General features: G+C 37.5%; 1 protein-coding gene across 1 annotated transcript in view; it reads right to left on the minus strand.

Moving 5' to 3' along the window:
- COL9A1 (collagen type IX alpha 1 chain) overlaps positions 1-19,602 on the minus strand; it is a gene marked incomplete at its 5' end in the record, with an annotated part of 71,125 nt that overhangs the window by 5,551 nt on the left and 45,972 nt on the right. Inside the window, 7 exons of the mRNA XM_081997839.1 lie at positions 2,050-2,104; positions 2,455-2,601; positions 4,379-4,411; positions 5,542-5,586; positions 5,695-5,730; positions 10,177-10,248; positions 11,004-11,057. Coding sequence (XP_081853965.1) covers positions 2,050-2,104; positions 2,455-2,601; positions 4,379-4,411; positions 5,542-5,586; positions 5,695-5,730; positions 10,177-10,248; positions 11,004-11,057 — 442 coding nt within the window. The remainder of the gene's footprint in view (positions 1-2,049; positions 2,105-2,454; positions 2,602-4,378; positions 4,412-5,541; positions 5,587-5,694; positions 5,731-10,176; positions 10,249-11,003; positions 11,058-19,602) is intronic.

The following is a 19,602-nucleotide window of genomic DNA, read 5'->3' on the forward strand; positions in this document are numbered from 1 at the left end:
ATTAAGCAGTAAGTGGATCCGAATGGAGAGATTCTCGTGTTCACTGAAGAAGAATATGTATTCTCTGCTACAGAGATTACAACAGATTACAGTACAGCACCTTCCTTATGTACAATACTATTTACAAAGTTTGTTACATATATTAATACTATAGGCAAACTGCATAGGCACACTGTGAAGCTGGTAACTCTGAAGCCTACACCTTAAACGTTTAATTTTTGCAAGCTGAAAGGACTTAAATGTATATGGTTTATTTAGAAATGTCCTTATAATTGTCTACGTCATTTAAATTTCAACCATATACTAAGAAAACTTACTCATGCAATTGCTGCCTCTTAAAAGAGCAAATAGCTCTTTTGTTACTACTTTTTAATGCTTATTAAAATCCATCTTTGCAAGACGGAAAAACTGAAAAGCATGAGAGCAGTCATCTACATTGGCCTGCAAAGTAAGTGCAAGACTTCCTTTTCTGAGGAAAGAAACCCTCAAATTTCTGCTCGTGAGCTCAAGTTTGATAAATAATTGAACATTTTATGTTGATCTTTTCTTAAGGTAAATCAGCAGAACCTTTTCTCTTCATTAGGCATAGGATCAGCTTGCCATTCCTTGGAATGATCTAAACTAGATATTCCCTTTTCCTCATCCCTGTTTCAGGCCGCTGCTGTAACAGCATGACAGCAGTCCTCTCTTCCCTTAATGTTTCTATTCTAGATTTCACAAACCATCTTCCAAGCATGCCTTAGAAATAACTTTCTCTGCATACAGCCACACACAGCTCAATATGACATTTGCTATATAGCCTGCGTGACTTGTCAAGACTAGTTATTTTGCCTCTGCAGCCAAGAAAAATTAAGAAGATGGGGGTAAGGGAGTGTAAAGGATCTGAGATCAAACAGGAACTATGGCTAGCAGATACATGAGGAAGACAGGAGAGTAATCTGTGGGCAAAGCCTACTCAGGAGCTGAATTTCAGTTAAGGTTGTCTTTAAGCTGACAAGTTTCCAGGGACGACTATTTTTTTTTTTTTTAAGCATGACAGTATTGACAATTATAGGGGGTCTCAAGAGGCGTGCAATGAAGACAGCCTAGATTTTTCTCATACCCTTTTCTTCACTGCTAATTCTGATGGTTATGAATAAATTCAAGCACCATATCTAATTTTATATCACACCTAATCCTCTTCAATATTACTGTGTCTTTCAAGAGACCACTTTAAAAGGCCTTTTTATCTTATTTGTAGAAAGTTTTTTAAAAAGTACCCTGTTGGGCAGTATCAAGAACAGTGATGACTACTGAGAGTTTTTAGATTAAATCATGAGCAGCAATTTCATTCTGGTAAATTCTTAACATTACAAAGACATAATATCCCAAAGGGCATCTTCAATAGCAAATACCAAAAATCTCTTTTGTGCTTACAGGGCAGCATAAATTTTTAAACTCAGTAAATCCCATGCACCCAACTGTATTAGAAAAGCTCCACATTTCTGTGTATGTCAGGAAGAACTAAGCAAAAATAATTAGGGTTTTGAAGATCTGCCTGTTGCTTTCGTGTTTGGCTATCTACAGAAAGCCTCTCTCTGCACTCCTCTTTTTTTTAACCAATTTTGCACATAGGTTGTTTGCTGTAATCTGATAGTGTATGAGTACAAATGGCAAAACAAGCTTTCAGGAAAGCTCTGTACTTTTATATAAGTAAGTGTAGCAAGTGATTTCTACACAATATAGGTGTTTCATAAAAACACTCCAGTGTTTTCACTGGAGTTTCATAAAGTAGTTTCATAAAAAAACTATCTCCTGGTTACTATAGTAATAGTGTGGAATAAACAGGTCCAAATAGGCTGCAAAATATATATAAAATAAGGGACGACTTTCTCATATTCTCTCATATTGTGTCCACATTCACTTGTGGGAATATTTTCTGCCATGTCACCTGCTGAGGCTACAATATTTGTTCTGGGTAAGAGTGGGAAAATCTTGGTTTCCTCCACAGTAGTATATTATCCTGATTTAAACTCACATGAAACATCAAACACTTTTTAGCGTATTTACCTTGCATGACTCTCATGCAAACCTGCTTAATGTGCTGATCAGTTGGTTCTTTTCCCTAGGATTAAAAAAAAAAATAATAGTTTAAAAAAAAGCAGTTGATACCACAGTAAGTTTTATAAGTATGCCTGATGCAGAAAATGCTGGCCGGTCAATAAAAGATGTTCCAGTCCCAGTATCAATAGTTGTAAGTGCAACTATTCCAGCTGAGGTCAATTTGACCAACTGTATACAACCCTAAGATTTCTCCAGTGCACAAATGTGTATGTTGTGAGGTACAGTGTATTTCAAACTCTACTGTGGCACTTGGGTTCTGCATACATATGTAGCTCCTGATGCAAGAAAAGGAGTAGTGTGAGTGACAGATAAGCGTTCAAAAGATACCAATCACATTAAAACAGTACTTACAGCTGGACCTTGGCTGCCAGGCAGACCTGGGGCACCCTGTTCACCCTGCAAGCCTCGTGGTCCAGGTGAGCCTCGTGGCCCTTCCATGCCAGGCAGTCCCCGACTTCCCTCAGGCCCACGGGAGCCAGGATCTCCAGGATTACCAACCTGACAATGAAAGAGAAGATTTTCAACAGACTGCTGTACTAGACTTAGACTCATTCTGACTTATCAAAATGATGACAGAAGATATAGGCAAATGCAACGCAATGAACCTTGGGTTGTAGAGTTCTTGAGCAGCTTCTCTTTAAATAAGTGACTGGAGTCAATCGTTGTGTGATTTATAAATTTAAAAAGAGGTCTGTATTCCTCCCTTAAAAGGAGAGAAGTGGAAAAATAAGATATTCTGTCAAAAGAGGCAAGTGGGCATCCATAGTGACATGCACAAGACATTGGGGGTTTTTTGGCAAAGAATAGATCTTCTGTACTTGGTTTCTACTTCTGCCCTCATGCATATCACGTGCAACTTTTCTAGACATTAAGTGCTCCTTAAGTTACAAAAATTCAAGCTCCCCTCTTGTTCCAAATGCCTTGCATGCCTTTTCGTAAAGAGTATGCCACTAGGTGCCTCCAAGTCACTTTCAAAACAAGTTATTGTACTACTATTAATCAATAGTAGTACTAATAAAGAAAACAAATAAACAAACCAAGTCGGGGGGGGAATCAACAAAACCCAACCCCCAAACCAAAGCAAACAGAAAAAAAATCCTACACACCTAATGGTTTCCCAGATCTACTGGGGGGAAAAAAACCCAAAACCTGCTGAAAGAGGTGCTTGAAAACATGGCAAATTAACTGTGCTATCGGTTAAATCCACAAGATGGAGCCATTTCAGTTCCAGCTATGCTTGCATCTCGGACAGCTAATTGCTGTCCCTGTCGGAAGAAAACCCAAAGAACACGCTTCAGCAGATATATTAAGACGACAGCAAAATTCCCGTTGTGGACTATACAACCAGGAAGCCGTCATATCTTTCTTGCCCAGTCTTGGTGAGTTATCAGGGAACCTGATGGATTACTCATCCCTGTGTATGCACCCACTAGGATGACAAGCACTCTAGTGTCCTGTCAAGAGAAGTGGATTTTAAAAATCTATGGGAATAAAACTTTGGATTTCTCTTCTACTCTACCTCTTCCTCATGTCCTTCTTGTAAGATATTGATCAGCAGTGAACACTCTCTAGCTTGCATTTGCTCAGCCTCAAAGTCACACAGGCTACCAGGAACACAAGCATAGCTCTTTTTGTTACATTGAACCTCAGTTCCCTGTAAGCAGAACTGTTGATATGTTAGTATCATAGCCCAAACTGTCAGTTGCTGTAACAATCCCACTCTTCAGTGATCTTGAAATAAAAGAATGTGTTCAGCTCTCAAATTCTTTTTCTTATGTGACATACAAGCTTCTGCTCACTTCTGACATCAAAGCTATCATTTTATTTCTAAAAAAAAAAAAAACAAACCAGAAATACTTCTGCTTCCACAGACATCACAGTCTTACTGCCACCTTTTTCTCAGTGTAAAGATTGCAGGCTGCACACAGCCACTGCACTGAGCCTCCTTTCTATACAACACCTACTGTACAAAGAGCGCATTCATTTACTTAAAAAAAAAAAACCAACTAGTTGGCCAGAAAACAGTTGTTGAAGAATGCTTCTCTTTTATGGACCTTAGAATTCAGGATGCAAATTCCTTTCCAAAGCTAATTCATTTTAATATTAACTATATACAAAATTTAAATAGAAGAAATACTGTTGGAACTTATTCAATTTAACTGTGATAAAAAGCTCAGCTCATTGTTTGTTTTTTCTTTCTTAATTAAGAAAACCATCTATCATCTGATCTACTAGATCTCTATATTGCTGTAACAGTGTTCTTCATTATACTTACAGCTCCCTTTGCTCCTGGTAATCCCATATCACCCTAAGCAAAAATAAGACAAGCTGTATTAGAAGAGATTATCCATTATCACAGACATTACAAATGCAGTAAACTTGATATGATTTTTTTCACTATAAAAAAGTATCTCACATATTTAGTTGATTTATGCAAAACTGCACCTCAGATGAATTACAATTCATTTGGAAATAAAACTTATATTTCAGATTTTTTTTAAATTCCTTTCTCAAAAGCATTTCTGTAATGTACAAATAAGAAAGCATGTTTATTATAAATGGTTTTGTATTGCTTATCTTAGAATTAGGCACATGGCTCTAACCTCTCAAACCACAGTTAGAGCACAGGACGATCTTAGCAGATTGCTTGGAAACCTTTAGAGGAAGCATTATTTAATTGTGATTTTCTAGTTTGACAGAATTACAGATATTGTACAGTGTTGTGTTGTGTTAGCCCTGACAAAACTGCAAGAGAAATCAGGCAGATGTCTGCGCAGCATACCGTGAAGCCACCAAAGCCCTAGAAGTTCCTGTTCCCAGCAACCTGGCTCCTGGCTTGAACAACCCCATCACAACATGCTGCGCTCCTGCAGTATATACCCCTTCCTTCAGCAATATCACAGTGCCACAGCCTCTTCCCAGACCATTCTCCCTCTCCCTAACAGCCAGTTACTACATATTATTTCCAAAGATGAAGGCAATACAAAATATTTCCATTAAGTCTCAGTTATTAAGGGTATTTATTATCCATGCTCCTGTTTCACCCGAATTAAACTACCTCTTCATCCTCACTGCCTCAAACACCAGGAATTTTTGTGTGCGTGTATGTGTGTGTGCATATATAGATATATATTTTTATATAAACGCTTGGTGTATTTCTATACATGTATATATATATGTATACACACACACCCCCCTTCAAGGCAGCCTATACTGTATTATACACCTAACAGAATATGTGTATTTCAGAATGCTTTCAAAACAGCAGGAATGGTGTGACCAGGCTAATAGAAGTTCTGTGCTCTGCAATGCCCAGTTAGTATAAAACTGAAATGTGACTTTCAACGATCAAACCATATGCTTGAAGCACTCCAACAATACTTTGAAGTTTTAATTTACAAAAATATTAGATCAGGTGAAGAGAATATAAAGCCTTACTAAGTCACCCTTTTCTCCTCCATCTCCTTCTGCTCCAGGTGCACCCTATATAAAAAAACCACACCGTCAGCCTTCACATTTAGTCAATGTAATGTAATGTACTGCAGCATTTGGTAGTGTGACTTAAGTACCATGTTCTGTAACATAACTTACTTGTTCACCCTTAGGTCCTGGTTCACCCACAGAACCCTAAAAGTTTAGAGATTTAAAAAAAAAAAAAAAAAAAAAATCAGAATTTGAAACTGCAGGTTCAAAAACATACTAAATTATCTTCAATATCTTCAATCCTCCCTACCATCTAGGATTAATGCAAGAGACCTTTAAACCTGCAAATTTTTAAGAATGACAATGAAAGCACTTAAATCTTACTATATAATTAAGGTGACAGACTGAAGGCAAGTAATAGCATGGAACTTATAATCCACTGCAGCACTGGATTGTAGAGATTCTGACTGTCAAACAGTAAATCTTGCCTTTACAAGATGCTCTTGCAGCAGCTACAACTCTGCTCTGCAAATTGGTTAGAAGTTATAAGTAAAAAATCCACTAAGTGTATCACTTTTCTAGCACTATTAAGTATGCTGTATTGCTATAGGCCATATCAGCCCCGAGACATCCACAGGTTCAATCACAATCTTGTCTTGTTTGCTGTTTATTTTTAGTAGAACTGTCTCTAGAGTTTTGATCATTACAGTCAAAGTTGAATGGTTTGTATCTTAAAGTTGATTTTTTTTTTTAAAGGAATATGCTATTAAGTTTCATCTTAGAATCCTGTAACCAAATGTACCTGTGTGGACAGGCAGGAACCAAAAAGGCATAAATTAATGACCTCATTCATTTCAGACATACATAATACGTTTCTATAGTAAAAGTATTTAATTTGTAAACTGTATTATTTAAGAAAATCTTACTATTTGTGTTCTGTCAGAAAACCAATCATACCATCCTTAAATGTTCTTTGCAGCCTGTGCACATTCAAATATATACATTCCGCAAGAACTATAACTGTGCATAAAAATTTTTTCTAAAACAGAGATAGAGAATTTATTTCAGAGATCTATTCAATTCACGTAAGATACAGGCACACAAACCAGTGTAACATCTACAATTTAATGAATTCTGATTTGTTCTCATATTCCTGAGGATGAAAAGTCAATACTAACTTATCCACAAAGCTAAGCAGTGGAAATCACAGACCTATTTATCACTCCAACTTTGTCAAACAACACAAACTATTTTGTCTGAAGTGTTCTCAAAATTGTGCCTTACTAAGGTTTTCCAATTACTCACAAAAAAAGACATTGATTTCAAACCTAACATCATGTTGGGTGTTCTTTTTCTCCACTTACTCTTCTTTAGAGCAACAAAACTGCCAATAGATAAGGTTGAGATGGGACAATCTTTTGCTTTTGTGAAACTTGGCCTGTAATATTTGTATTAGCAAAGGAGAAAAACACAGCTGAAACTATCTGAATCTATTCTACATTGACTCCCAAAATTTCAGTGGAGACAATCGGATAAGATGTTAAAATACGAAAATATCCACTTTTTTGACATACTGCTGATCTATTTGTAAAAATCCCTCTCAAAATATGCCCGGGAATTGTTTGCAAAACTGCCAGTCAGCATCAGCCAAAACTGTACCAGGGGCTACACTAACTATTTAACAGTATAAAGGAACGTGTTCCAGTACTAAGATCTGGGTCTTGGCCTGGTGGTGTTTAATTTACTAAAACAGATAGAATCAGAGTGTCTGAAACAAATTCAAATTATGTGAATCAGAAACAGCAGAAGTGGTGAATGCTGGGGTTTGGCCATTACCCATAACATATCTGCGTAACCACTGTGTAAGATTCACTGAAGCGTGATCCATTGTTGTGACTTTGTTTTGTATTGCTATCTCTGCTATAATATGCCAGGTGTGTGACGGATGCACTCGACTCCTTGACCAAATTAGTGGCAGTCTGGTTCAAGCTCCAAAGGAAGTAAAGACCTAGGTTGTAATCAGGCCAAGAACTCCCCTACTTCCAACCTGTTCACTGAAAGCCCACACAGGAACAGGGTGACATGGTGAACATTGATGCATATGGGCCTGGAAACTGGAACACCAACTAGGCAATTAGAACATGAATAGCAGATGGTTCTTCCAAGACTCATTTGTCAAGGAACAAAGTAAGTTGTGGGTACAAGGAGTATCATGCCTACTCCATCACACATTATTTGACTACAAGCCAACCACTTTATTCCATAAATAAAACAGCCTCAGTGAGCCTTTTTCGAGCTCTCCCTGCTAAGCAGTTAGCTGCACGGTGATGATCTCCCCTTAACATGGGACACCTCTCAAGGTTCTTCCTCGAGGCTGAGAGACGCCTTACCAACTGCAGATCTTTGATAAGCGACCAACATCCCTCATAACCCTGCATTATAGTGCACTAAGATTTTGTATTGGTAACTCTGATTTTGTGTTGGTAACTCTGAATCATTATTATATACTCTGCAGTAAGTAACAGAGAGAACCTCGCCATTGAACTTTGTTGAGTCCTACTTTTACATCTTACTTCAATAAAACCACTTTAGCTGATACCTTTGGTGGTGTTTCATTAAGCGGTCAAAATTGCCTGCTTGTGACAAGGTGCCAGCAGATAGTACCCACTATCTAAAATCTTTGGGACCAAGAATGACTACTGAAATATGGGGGTTTTGTGAATTCCTGGCTGCTATTTACATCAACTCTTATCATGCACATATGGGCTTCACAACAGAACTTCACAGAATCCCTGTGTACAAAACCATGAAGTTTTGAAATCAGGAAGGGAAGAATGGTTAATTCAGTCTAGAACTTACTGTTAGCAGTGGCTGACCCAAAGACTACAGAGGTAGTAGTCTTTGTAGTTAACAGACTACAGAGGTACCTATTTACAAACTCTGACAATGATGTTTGGCTCTTTATAAGACAGATGCAGTTGCAAGTTGAACAGGGTAGAGAAAAGATAGAGTGGCACAATGCTCCAGGTTTGTGACTTGGAATACCTACTGCAGATCAGTGCTACTGGCAAGGCTCTAGCCATGTTAAGCCCGCCCCAGAAAATTCATTCCATGCAACTGAAGAAAAAAATAAATAAATCAAGGATACAAGTGGACACTTGTCTCAAAACAGGAAAGCTAAAAATCAGTCACGGGATGAGATAATTGCTAGCATAGCTTTTTGGACTTCAAGGTACTTGCACAGGACATTAAACTGACCCTAGGATTTTAAAAAAGCTCCAGGCATGAGATACTGTCATCTGCCAGTTAGATAAACAGAAACCTCCTGGCTGTAGCCTGGATCTCATTGAGTCTGTTTAGAGCATCTATGTTCTGCTCTTATCCTAGAAGTCTAGACCCTTTATACAGTAAATGAGGAAAATCGGACACCTTTGGAGGGAGACTGTCAGCACTGCAACAAACACTAGTTATTCTCCTTCCAGATTTGCTTCCTCAGGTACCTTCAATCTCCCTCCGGAGAAGTCTAAAGTATGAATCATTACCAATCTAATAAAAAGAGACTGCTTACATTACAGACTGTCAATACTTACATTTGACTAGAAACGTACATTCCTGATCTCAGCATTCAAACAAACAAACAAACAAACAAACACACCAAACACATGAAAAAATACCTCAACAACAAAGACTGTATTAGAAATTTGCTTAGAAACCTGAGCAGCTTTTAAAAACTGCCAAAAACAACTGCAAGCCCTATCTAGCCACCCTACAATATACACTGGGAGCGTACCAGAGGCAGGATTCCTCTGTTCAGCTGAAGACATCTACAGCAGTGCTACCTGTATCTGAGTAACAGTCCTATACTTCCTTGATTGTCAGTGGATAGTAAGAGGCACTTCACAAGTGCAATTCATTTAATACTGAAGTAGATGCCTCAAGTGAGAAGGATGAAACACAGTGTAGAACTGAATATTTCTATAACAAATATGTCTGAAGTTTGGTCAGTTAATTCCATCCTCTGTAGCCTCCTATAAGTAAGAGAAGATAAAGAACATTTTTGGTTTTATATACTGTCTTCACTGACATTTATGCAGCAAAGCAAGATGTCTTCTGCAGGTATGTGAGGTCCCCAGGGCCCAGTTCTTCCCTCCTAACAAAATACTAGAAGAGGTACTTATATCCTGCAATTGTGTGTGTATGCATAGGTGCCTGCATTAGCCTGTGCATTTCCATAGCAGGTGCTAAGACGTATGTAAAAGGCATTGTATCTATGGTAGACCAGGGCTGAAGTTCCAAAGCTCTTTCGTGACCAGAGACCCTGACTTACAATTTCAGATCTGGCTGAGTCAATGATTTGCAATATGATTTAGGCCTTTAAATGATTCAAACTCCAAAAAAAAGGAAATATTTATGCCAGTAATCTCATTTCTGTCCCTTAAGTAACACTGACAAGACTTTTCCTGTATATTTTATGAGCTACAAGTAGTTAATGGGTACCCAGAGCACCACTTTCAGCAGTTAACAGATCTACATACAAAACAAGAAACCAGACATTAATTCATGTAAAAACAAAACAAAAAAAAATGCTCAAATTATTGTATTTACTCCTGACGTCAAACTGCAGTCTGTATGTACGAGTGAATTTCTTACCCGGTCACCCTTACCACCAGGTAGGCCTGGAGGACCTGGCAGTCCAGGAAGTCCAATAGCACCTTGGGGACCCTGTGAAAATAAGTCAAGGATGTAAACTTACCCCATCTGTTTAAAATGAACAACTAAGGGTCATACCCTCGCAAGCAGATGGGGCAGAATCTTATTCCCAGAACAGTCCTAACTTGATGAAAGAGGATTATCTGGTGAAAATAGAGATGATCCAAAATTCAGCCCTTTAAACAGTATCTTATCATGATTTTATTGCTGGCAAACACAACAAAAATGGTTTACAGGGCTTTCCACCCTCCAGTCCCTTGACAACAGTCTGGTTCTCTTAAACATAATTCCTAAGACCTTGCACTCTGTGATTGGCACATTCCTCTGTAACAGCAGGCTCCTTCAGCCAAAACGTCCCCAGCTATGCTTCTGTTACTGTGTAAATATTGCTGGAGCACTGGTAAAAGGTGGCATTCATAATCTGCTCCATTCATTAGTTTCACATAGCTGTTAGCAGAAAGCCAGTCTTTCACTGCTCCCCAGTACACATAGCCCACACAGGAGTATGCAACCAAACTTCACACATAACAGGATTTATGGGGGTTTTTTTAAATAGAATAAAAAGTTCCACACGTCTCCATATACTTTAAAACGGCAGTTTCTAATATTAGCACAATCACAGAGGACTGAAAAAGAAACTCAACAATCACTCATTTCAACTTTATTTTCAGTTCCCTGCATGGATAAATGGGTAAGTGTAGTTCCAGATGATACCATAGCTCCTTAAAAGTAAACATGAACATTGAATATGGAACTAAACTGCTTACCCATTTCCCTGGTAAACCTGGAGGACCGACAGGACCTGGCTCCCCTCTGCTACCCTTGAAGGAAACAGAAGGATATCATTACTTCCTGAAATATTTCCTGTGAGCAGGGAATAAAGCATGTTTTTTTTCTTAATGTTTAGTGAATTACACTACTTAGCAGTTGGCTTTAATCAAGACTTCTCTCTATTAGTGCAAAAATATCACGTGCATTATAAACAGTGAAACTTCCTGAGAAATGTAAACATTTTTAGTCAACAATGGCATAGAATATTTAGTTGGCATTAAATTATTCAACTAATTCATTCTTCTGACTGATTATGCAAAATCAAGTCCCCTTCACAGGATTGCAACTGAGAGTTACCCATCACGAACACATTTACTTCACTAAGACTCTGATGCGCATGCTTAGCTTTAGGCTTTTGCTTAATCAGCTGAACTCTCACATGACCACATACTTAAAAGCCCATGGTCCCACATGAACAGTGGACAAATGTGAGAAGTTCGTGCAGAAGTCATGCCTAACAAACTCATTTAGGTTAAAAAAAAAGAGTCTAGACTATTACAGAGAAGGGTAACATTTAAAAATCCTCATTCATAACAGTGATAAGTATAAACATGCTTTTTACTGGATTTTTACTTTAGATCTTCACTTCAGATACATTTATCCATTCAGATTATCATATTCATATTAGTGTTATAACTCCATCTCTTGATGCAGCCCTTTGAATATATACTCTGGTAAATTTGACAGTGTCAAATTTTAAAGACTTTTAAACAATTTTCAAACTAAAGTAGCTTTCTTAAAAGGGTTTTGTCTCTTATGATTAAACCTTTCAGAACAGCTCAATAATTTTCATACATTTACTCTCACCTGTACAGATAAATTCAAACACTGTATCAATACAAGCCTAAGTCTCACTTGAGACACTTTTCTTACTTTCACTGTGTGGATACATAAGGAAAGGTACTTGCTATAAAGGCATGATACAGCATTTAAGGTCATAAAATATCAAGAATTGAAGTTATGAGTTATGTAAGTAGGTAACCTGTTACATATAACTTAGAATATTTTGGATAAAAGCAGATCTAAGCATTCTAGAGCTGTATAATGGATAATTTTAAATATAGATGTTTTCTTCATAATAAGAAAAATAGCATGAAATATTGTGACATATTGAACAATAAAAGGAGATGGCAGACATGGCCTTTCACACCAGGCTTTAAATGCAATGACAACTTCTCACACAAGCTTAGGAAAACTAACTCTACAATTCAAGAAATAATTAGGTATCCTGGAGAGATCAGAGAACCAAACAGACTTTTCCATTCATTTCCTTCAAGTTATCCTATGGTGTTAAAATCACTACCCTTTTAAAGAACTTTGTATAATTTCTAGAAGCTTTTTTATGTTAAAAAAAGAAAAAAAGAAAAAAGGCCCCCAAATCACCTTCATCTTACAACCCAGAAGATGCATTAACCTTTTTGAAAATCTGTTATTTAACCACATAATTCTGTACTACATCTCTGACCTGGAATACTACTACATTTCTGATGCAGGAAAGCGAAGGATTAGAATTGCGATCAGTATTAGAAACTTTTCTCCTTCTATATGTCATAACATTCATGTCTGATTGCTATACAGATATAAAACAAAAGCAATGACACCTTCCATGGAGTTAAAATCACATAACAAACCTCTTAAGCACATCAAAGGTTCTGCTAGTCATACAGAATGCAAGAAAAATTGCCGTTTTACTTTAAATGCAAAAAAAGAAAACCCTTTCTCAAAAATACACTACAAGCACTTTTTCAAACACCAGTGGTTTTCTGTGATGGTTAAAACAGAAGGTTAGTATACAGAAGACTGGAATACAGAAGGATAGTATTTCCCTTAAACACTGACATTATGTCTGTAAGGACAGATTACTTCAAACTAAGGGCCACCACTGCAAGATCTGCAGGAGCTGTGTTGTAGCCAGTAAGAGGGGAACTGTAACCAACAATCAGGAATCCCATTGGCCCATGACACAACTGAAAAGACTGTAAAGCTTCCTCCAAGTTATACCTGACTAAAATGGCCCTGGGATAGGATTTACATTGAGCTAGTTACTCCTGGTTCCCTTCATAGGGGATGAAGAAAAAAGGCATCTTGAAATGTCCTCAGGTAAACATTTAAAATACATCACAAGGCATGTCCTAGAAGCATCTATGCATCTATGTTTTCCCCACAGCCTATAAGAGGATTTCTGTAATAACTGGTTCAAGTGTTGACATCTGTACTTGGTCAGATGAAACCTTCCTCTGTGCTCTAAGTTACTTATAGGCAATAATCAGAACAGAAGGCGGTTTGGCCATGTCCTCAGCCTACTTTTCTTACACAGCAGCCCTATATATAACACAGTCCATAGCTGCAGGCCACTCACAAATCGATGGCCATGTTGCACTGGTTTCAACAAAAAAAAATACCTGAATCTATGTGTTTTATGCATTTTTGACATACTTCAAAATTCCTACTTTTCCTAGAGGTGGAACACTTGAAGAGGGAAAGTAGCTACTCTAGTTTAGAGTCAGCTGGGATAGCGAGTACTGCTGAGGATAGGGTCATTCTCACAAAGAGGAGGCAACAAGGCACATGTGAAATGGTAGCGTGTGAAATGGTAGTACAGCATCACAATACTGAACAATACCAGGGTGCAGCCCTTCCACAGCTGTGGTTACAACAAAGTCTACCTTCCCTTTGTTCCAAGGCAGGATTGCTGGACCACTCAATACATTTTAATGAAGGTTTAATGTCTCTCCCACAATTCTGTGAGATCTATATTTAGCTTTTGAATGTAACATGCATAAGGGGACATTACAGGATTTACAGTAGACCTTCCTTTAGGTTGTTTGGTTGTCTGAGGTTTTCATCCTCACTGAAATTTTGAAGACTCAATTCTTTTGTAGAATTCCCACAAGCCGTTACAGAATGCATTCTCATGCTAAGAGAGTTTGTTTCACTGGTTTATTGATTTCCTGTTGATGAACTGAGTGGAACAATAATAAGAATATGCTCCAGGTAATTTGCATCTCACTTAGCTTCCCAGATAATCAAAATACTATTTAGAATCTCTTGACAGGTAATTCACAATATATACTGTATATACTGTAATAAACTCTCCTCTACTTAAGAGTTTTGTGTTTATATTATGTGTCATACCAGTTTTAGTATATTCAATAGCAGTGATATAGAGAATTAAATCTGTTCGGAATGAAAAAGATCAAAACACATACATTTTGGAATTAATATTTTTAAACTTAGTTTTCCAAAGTCTTTTGCAAAGTGTAACCCATTTATCAATTATATGCTTCTGAGACTTTAATTGATATTTTTTTTTCATCTAAAATCTCAGAGGCATTATTTATTTATGTTGAAGGATTTATCCATGGAAGCATCAACAGGACTCTTCCTTTGACCTTCAGTACAGTACCAAAAAGCATACAAAAATATAAACTATTATTTGCTAGAAGAGTAAATATACAGCAAACTTTCTCTGAAATTTTAAATGCATATTTACACCTTTCTCAGAGTAATAATTAAATTGTGCTCTTCAGGGTAATGGTAAGAGATAGGTGTAGCATGAAATGTACCTTCCTCTTAACTGTGTCATGCTTTGGGCACAAGCAGCAGCCCAATAGCTACCATTCTCTTCTAAAGGTGATACTGTGGCCAAGTATAAAGGACAGAGACCTTTCACACTGGCTGCATCTATACTGCTAACTGAAGTCTATGATTGCTTTAGTACACTGACTCCATAACAAGTCCATTTTTTACCCACATTACTGTTTGCACTGCTTAGGAGAAGCCAACATTGGGATATCTGCTGATATCCAGATGTCTAACATGCCAAAAAATCAAAAAGTAAGTTCTTCTTGGAGGTGGAGGGGTAAAGAGTGAGGTAGCAGACAGGAATCTGACCATGCAGTTTGGGAAAAAAAGGGTGAATAGCATGAGAACTAGAGAGGCTTGGAGATATTAATTGGTTTGGCTGGGATATGTAGTCAGTGAGTGAGAAAGGAGAAAGTGCTACCCTGTACAAACCATGCTGCAGAATTGTGCAAGGTCAGAAAGTGTAGTCACATCCATCTACAAGCTTAGGTTTACTGCATAAAAAGAATAGCTGGCGGGATGGAAATCCACTTTGTTCTTTTGACTCTGCTATAGACTGTGCAATGCTAACCCCTTTAGCTGTATCTTAAATGTAAAATATGACTCACCACTTGTGGAACACCTCTGAAATTATATATACGAAACGTGTCCACTAATACCTAAATTTATCGTATAAGCTGAGGCAAGGACATTTCATCCTACCACACTACCAATGCCATTACACCGTTACCAACTAGAGAAAATTACCCATTATTTCAGTTGGAGTCTGGTAAAAATAATATGATAGAAAAGCTAGACTTTAGTTATAATTGTTAGGGTAACCAAAGATAAATTTCAGAGTAGATAAGACAAAATATCTTTAAAAACTCAGAAAATTATTTAGCTGAAAGTAATTTAAGACACTGAAAACAGTATTCTCATCTAACATTTTAGTACCAAATCCAAGGTATTCTCCAGGCTCCCTCTTTATAATGAGCCAAGAGACAAAGGCACCGCCAGATAGAAAATCAGCCCAACCAACCAGGGCCCCTCAGAAGTCTTTCAGAGGAGGCTACAATATCAAATCTTAGGCAGCTAGATACTTAACCGCTGTTGCTAATGTTAAGGAAAACATGCATTGCATTCTAAATCCTTAACAACATATATATGCTGGCCTGCATATACATTGAGTTTGCTCAATTTGCTGGGCAAGTATTGAATTTTAAGTTAAATGATTACCACAGGATGGGATATATGTTCTCCAAATGTTAGCAATTTAAAGGTCAAGTAGCTGAAGAAAAACAAGGGATGAAAAATGCAGGGGCAGGAGTCAGTATTTTCTGCAGACACAATATGAAAAATTAAATCTTACTAAATCTCAGCAAATATGGAAAAAAAAAAAAAGGTTAAGCAGCTTAGGGACCATGGCTAAATTCCACTGATTAGGAATGACACTATGATGTTTGAGAATTGCTTCCTTTGGGCCACCTGCCATGATGACTGGCTTAGAAAGGTTTAAATCACAAATGAGTTTGGTAATTACTTGGATTGGCTAGCCTAATGTGAAGCAAACAAAAGGTTAACCGACAAAACAATTAGAGTGGAATGGAGAATATGTTTGATTTAGAAACAAAAGACAAAATTTCCATGTTGCTCCCATTGTTTTTCTGTTTTACTGAACAGATGAATAGTAAGCTAAATAAAATTAAAAATTTTTTTCCTCTCAGATGCCAACTTAAGTTTTCTAAGGAAAACAAATGATACACTAAAATAGTGCTTCTGAAAGTAATTTTCTCCTAGGGATATTTGTCAGAGAGGTAAGAGTCTCCCAACGTGTGAGTTTGCCTGTTTTTAACTAGAGCTGATTATCTTGTTTTCAATCATTTAATATCTTCCCTGTGAAACTGTAAATATTTACAGACTCTTGCAGAAGGCCAAAATTTCAGTCTGCTGCTTGGTAACAATACTGTTCCAAGTACATTCCAACAGTTGTTTAGTAATGAAAATAACATCGAAATAACATGGTTTATGCCAGAGGGTACTACAGGCTATTTGGTAACCAGTATAGAAGTATTGATTTGTCCCACAGAGTCATTGATGATGGCTTAGTAGCACTCCATTGTGCAACTCCTCAGAAAACTGCACACTAGTTGAAGTGAAAATCTTCTCTCAAAAAGAGGTCTTTTGCAAGTAGCCAAAGCTGAAAAGTCAGGCAATTTTTTAATATAACACAAATGTAGGCTTGTTTTTCCCTAGTGCAGATGCCAGCCTGCTGTCCATATTAGCAGTCAACCTTGTTACTACCCCCACAATTGTCCACTGGAGGTCCTTTCCTCTAAAGTTCTGGCCCTTCTGGAGCTACCAGGTATGCTGTCTTTCCCCAATAATGACATGAAGAACAGGGGTAAGTGAAATGGGAAAGTGAAGAGGATCTCTCATGTGGCTGCTACCATGCAGCAACACGTTAAGGGACTGAGGTTCTCCATATCCTGCAAAAAAATCAATTTTTTTTTTTCAAATCCAAGGGAGCCCAGCCTCTCTTGTCTTCTACCCAAGTCTTCCATACCAAGAGTGAAATGGAACAAAGGGTAAAGGAGAAATAAAAGAACTGAGGTGAGTGCTAAAGAGGATAATTCAAAATAGGAAGGAAAAGGACAAGAAAAAAACCTGAATAGTAACCATAAAGTCCTCAGCCTGTAAAAATGTTTGGTTATAAAACTTTGGTCAAAAACTATCAAAAGCTGAAGTTGTGAGAAAATTTCAAAATCTGAAAAAATACAAATATATTAAGAAGAAAAATTCTCTTTAGAGCAATTATAAAAGTTTTTTGCAACTTATTTTCATAATTTCTAGCTTTAGAAGTTTGAAAATGATGGTGTGTAGAATTATTTAACCAGCAGATTTTTTTTTTCCTGGAAATATGAAGGCAGAGTCCTAAGTACCTTGATCCTGATCATTCTATTTTTTTCGTGCAGAAGTAATGTTTTTTCCAGTGTTCCCAAAAAGAAAACAGAAAGCTGTTCCAGTCATATGCTGCCTCTAGTCTTGAGCAGATGGAAGCTAAACATAGTTATTATTCAAGGTTCTTTATAGCTTTAAGGGAACTATAGATGAGAAGTAGATTAGTGTTTAACGTTCTACATGCAAAGTTACTTTATTATCAATAATTTACTTCCTTTCTCCATTTTGTATTGACCAAAAGTTTTTTACTTCTATGCTTTTGTTCTAATGTTCGCATGTTTTCCAAAATTAGTGTACTTTGTAAAGACAGAGAAAATAAAGGCAAGATACCCAGATGTCTTGCTGGTCTCTAGAGTGATAAACAGAAAAATCATTGTATTTAATCTGCATTAAGTATTTCTGTCTGACTACAGGTTACTAATAATTAACTTTGCATGTCAACTCCTGTTCTATGGACTGATGATTTTGTAAATTCATGTTCACATTGAAAGGATTAAAAGCATAGTTTAGCAGATTACAGTGCATTATCAGAGTGGGCAATTACTTTGGTCTCATTCAATTATAATTCTTATTCCTGCTACAAGTATACAAAATATCAGCTCAAGAACAGGGCTGAAAACTTTTTGTAGTGCACCCAACACTTTTAAACACAAACAATGAAAAAAGTTTGCAAGTTGGGTATATGGGAGGCTGAAGATACCTGTATTCCTTCCTAGTAACTGTATACTCATATAATCCCCTCTTTATATCATTCATAGGCAGCTGTGGACACAGCACTCATACAAAGATTCAGTCTAAAATAAATGTGATCTCATGAATTAATGCATCTAGCACACGATAATGCAAACCACTGAAGAAAACAGCAGAAAAAGAAATCTGTTACTTGTTTGACTGCTGCTGTATGTTTAAGAGTTAATTCAGAGAAGATATTGCCAACCCATGAAACACCCTTATAAATATATCCCTATCAGTAACTCTCCAAGCCCTGTATGAGGATAACACTACAACTTCATGAGTAAAACACTTATGTCGTTGTATGATAGCAGAAGCTCAGAAAATCCCAGGCAAGTATCCCTAGGGTATCAGTTGCAAGAGAGAAGCTTGAAAAAGCAATTGGTTACAGAGCCTGGAGCCTTGTCAATGTTGTCAGACTGAATTTTGGTATATGAAAATTTTCTTCCAATCACTGACCTTCTCATCCCTCACAGAAGGATTAACAGCAAGGGAAAATTAGATCAGCTTGTGTAACTTCAATCCATGCCAGGTCTCATTTCCCACTCTAGAGGGAATCAGAAGTCTGTACCCAGCAGACTCTCTAGTACCCCAAGCATGCCTCAGTTGTCTTCAACACTGAGCGTTAGTTAGCAAATGCTATCAGTTCACTTTCCTTAGCGTATTTATTTCCTGCAGCAAGCTAGCTGCCCAGCAACCATTTGTCCAGGTCTTCCAAATCTTTCTAGTGTTAAGAAAAATCTCCAGTGAAAGAAACTACATCAGTGTTTCCAAGTAGAAATAAATGCTATACTTTACATGACTGTAACTACATTCATAATGCCAACCAGAAAGGGCCAAGGCACAGGCCTGAGCAGCATCCCACCATCATCCGTGATAAATGGTTAGCATGCTTTTGTCTCGGGCGAACTGGGCTTTCTGAGGTAATGCCAAAGAACAGTTTTGGAAACACAGACAAGAGATTGTTCCCCATATGCAACTGGATTGCACCCAGCCTGCTCTTAGACACGAGGGGGTGTTCAGGGAGCTTGGCAGTATGAAGATAAACCACGCCATTCCAGTTGACCAAGGGGGCTAAGGACAGTCTCTAGCCATTTTTATTCCTAGGTGGGACTGACAGCTACCTTTCTTTCATACCTTGCCTCACTGTTCACATTATGTGCACTAGAAATAGGCCCTAGCCAAAAAAATTCATGTTCTGAATGATTGGTCCAAAGTTCAAAATCTCATAATATACAGCTAAGCCTTGTAATATACAGCACAGCACAAGCTTCTTTA

Source organism: Phaethon aethereus (genome assembly GCF_964289735.1).
Source record: "Phaethon aethereus genome assembly, chromosome: 3".
In the NCBI taxonomy this organism is placed as follows: domain Eukaryota; kingdom Metazoa; phylum Chordata; class Aves; order Phaethontiformes; family Phaethontidae; genus Phaethon; species Phaethon aethereus.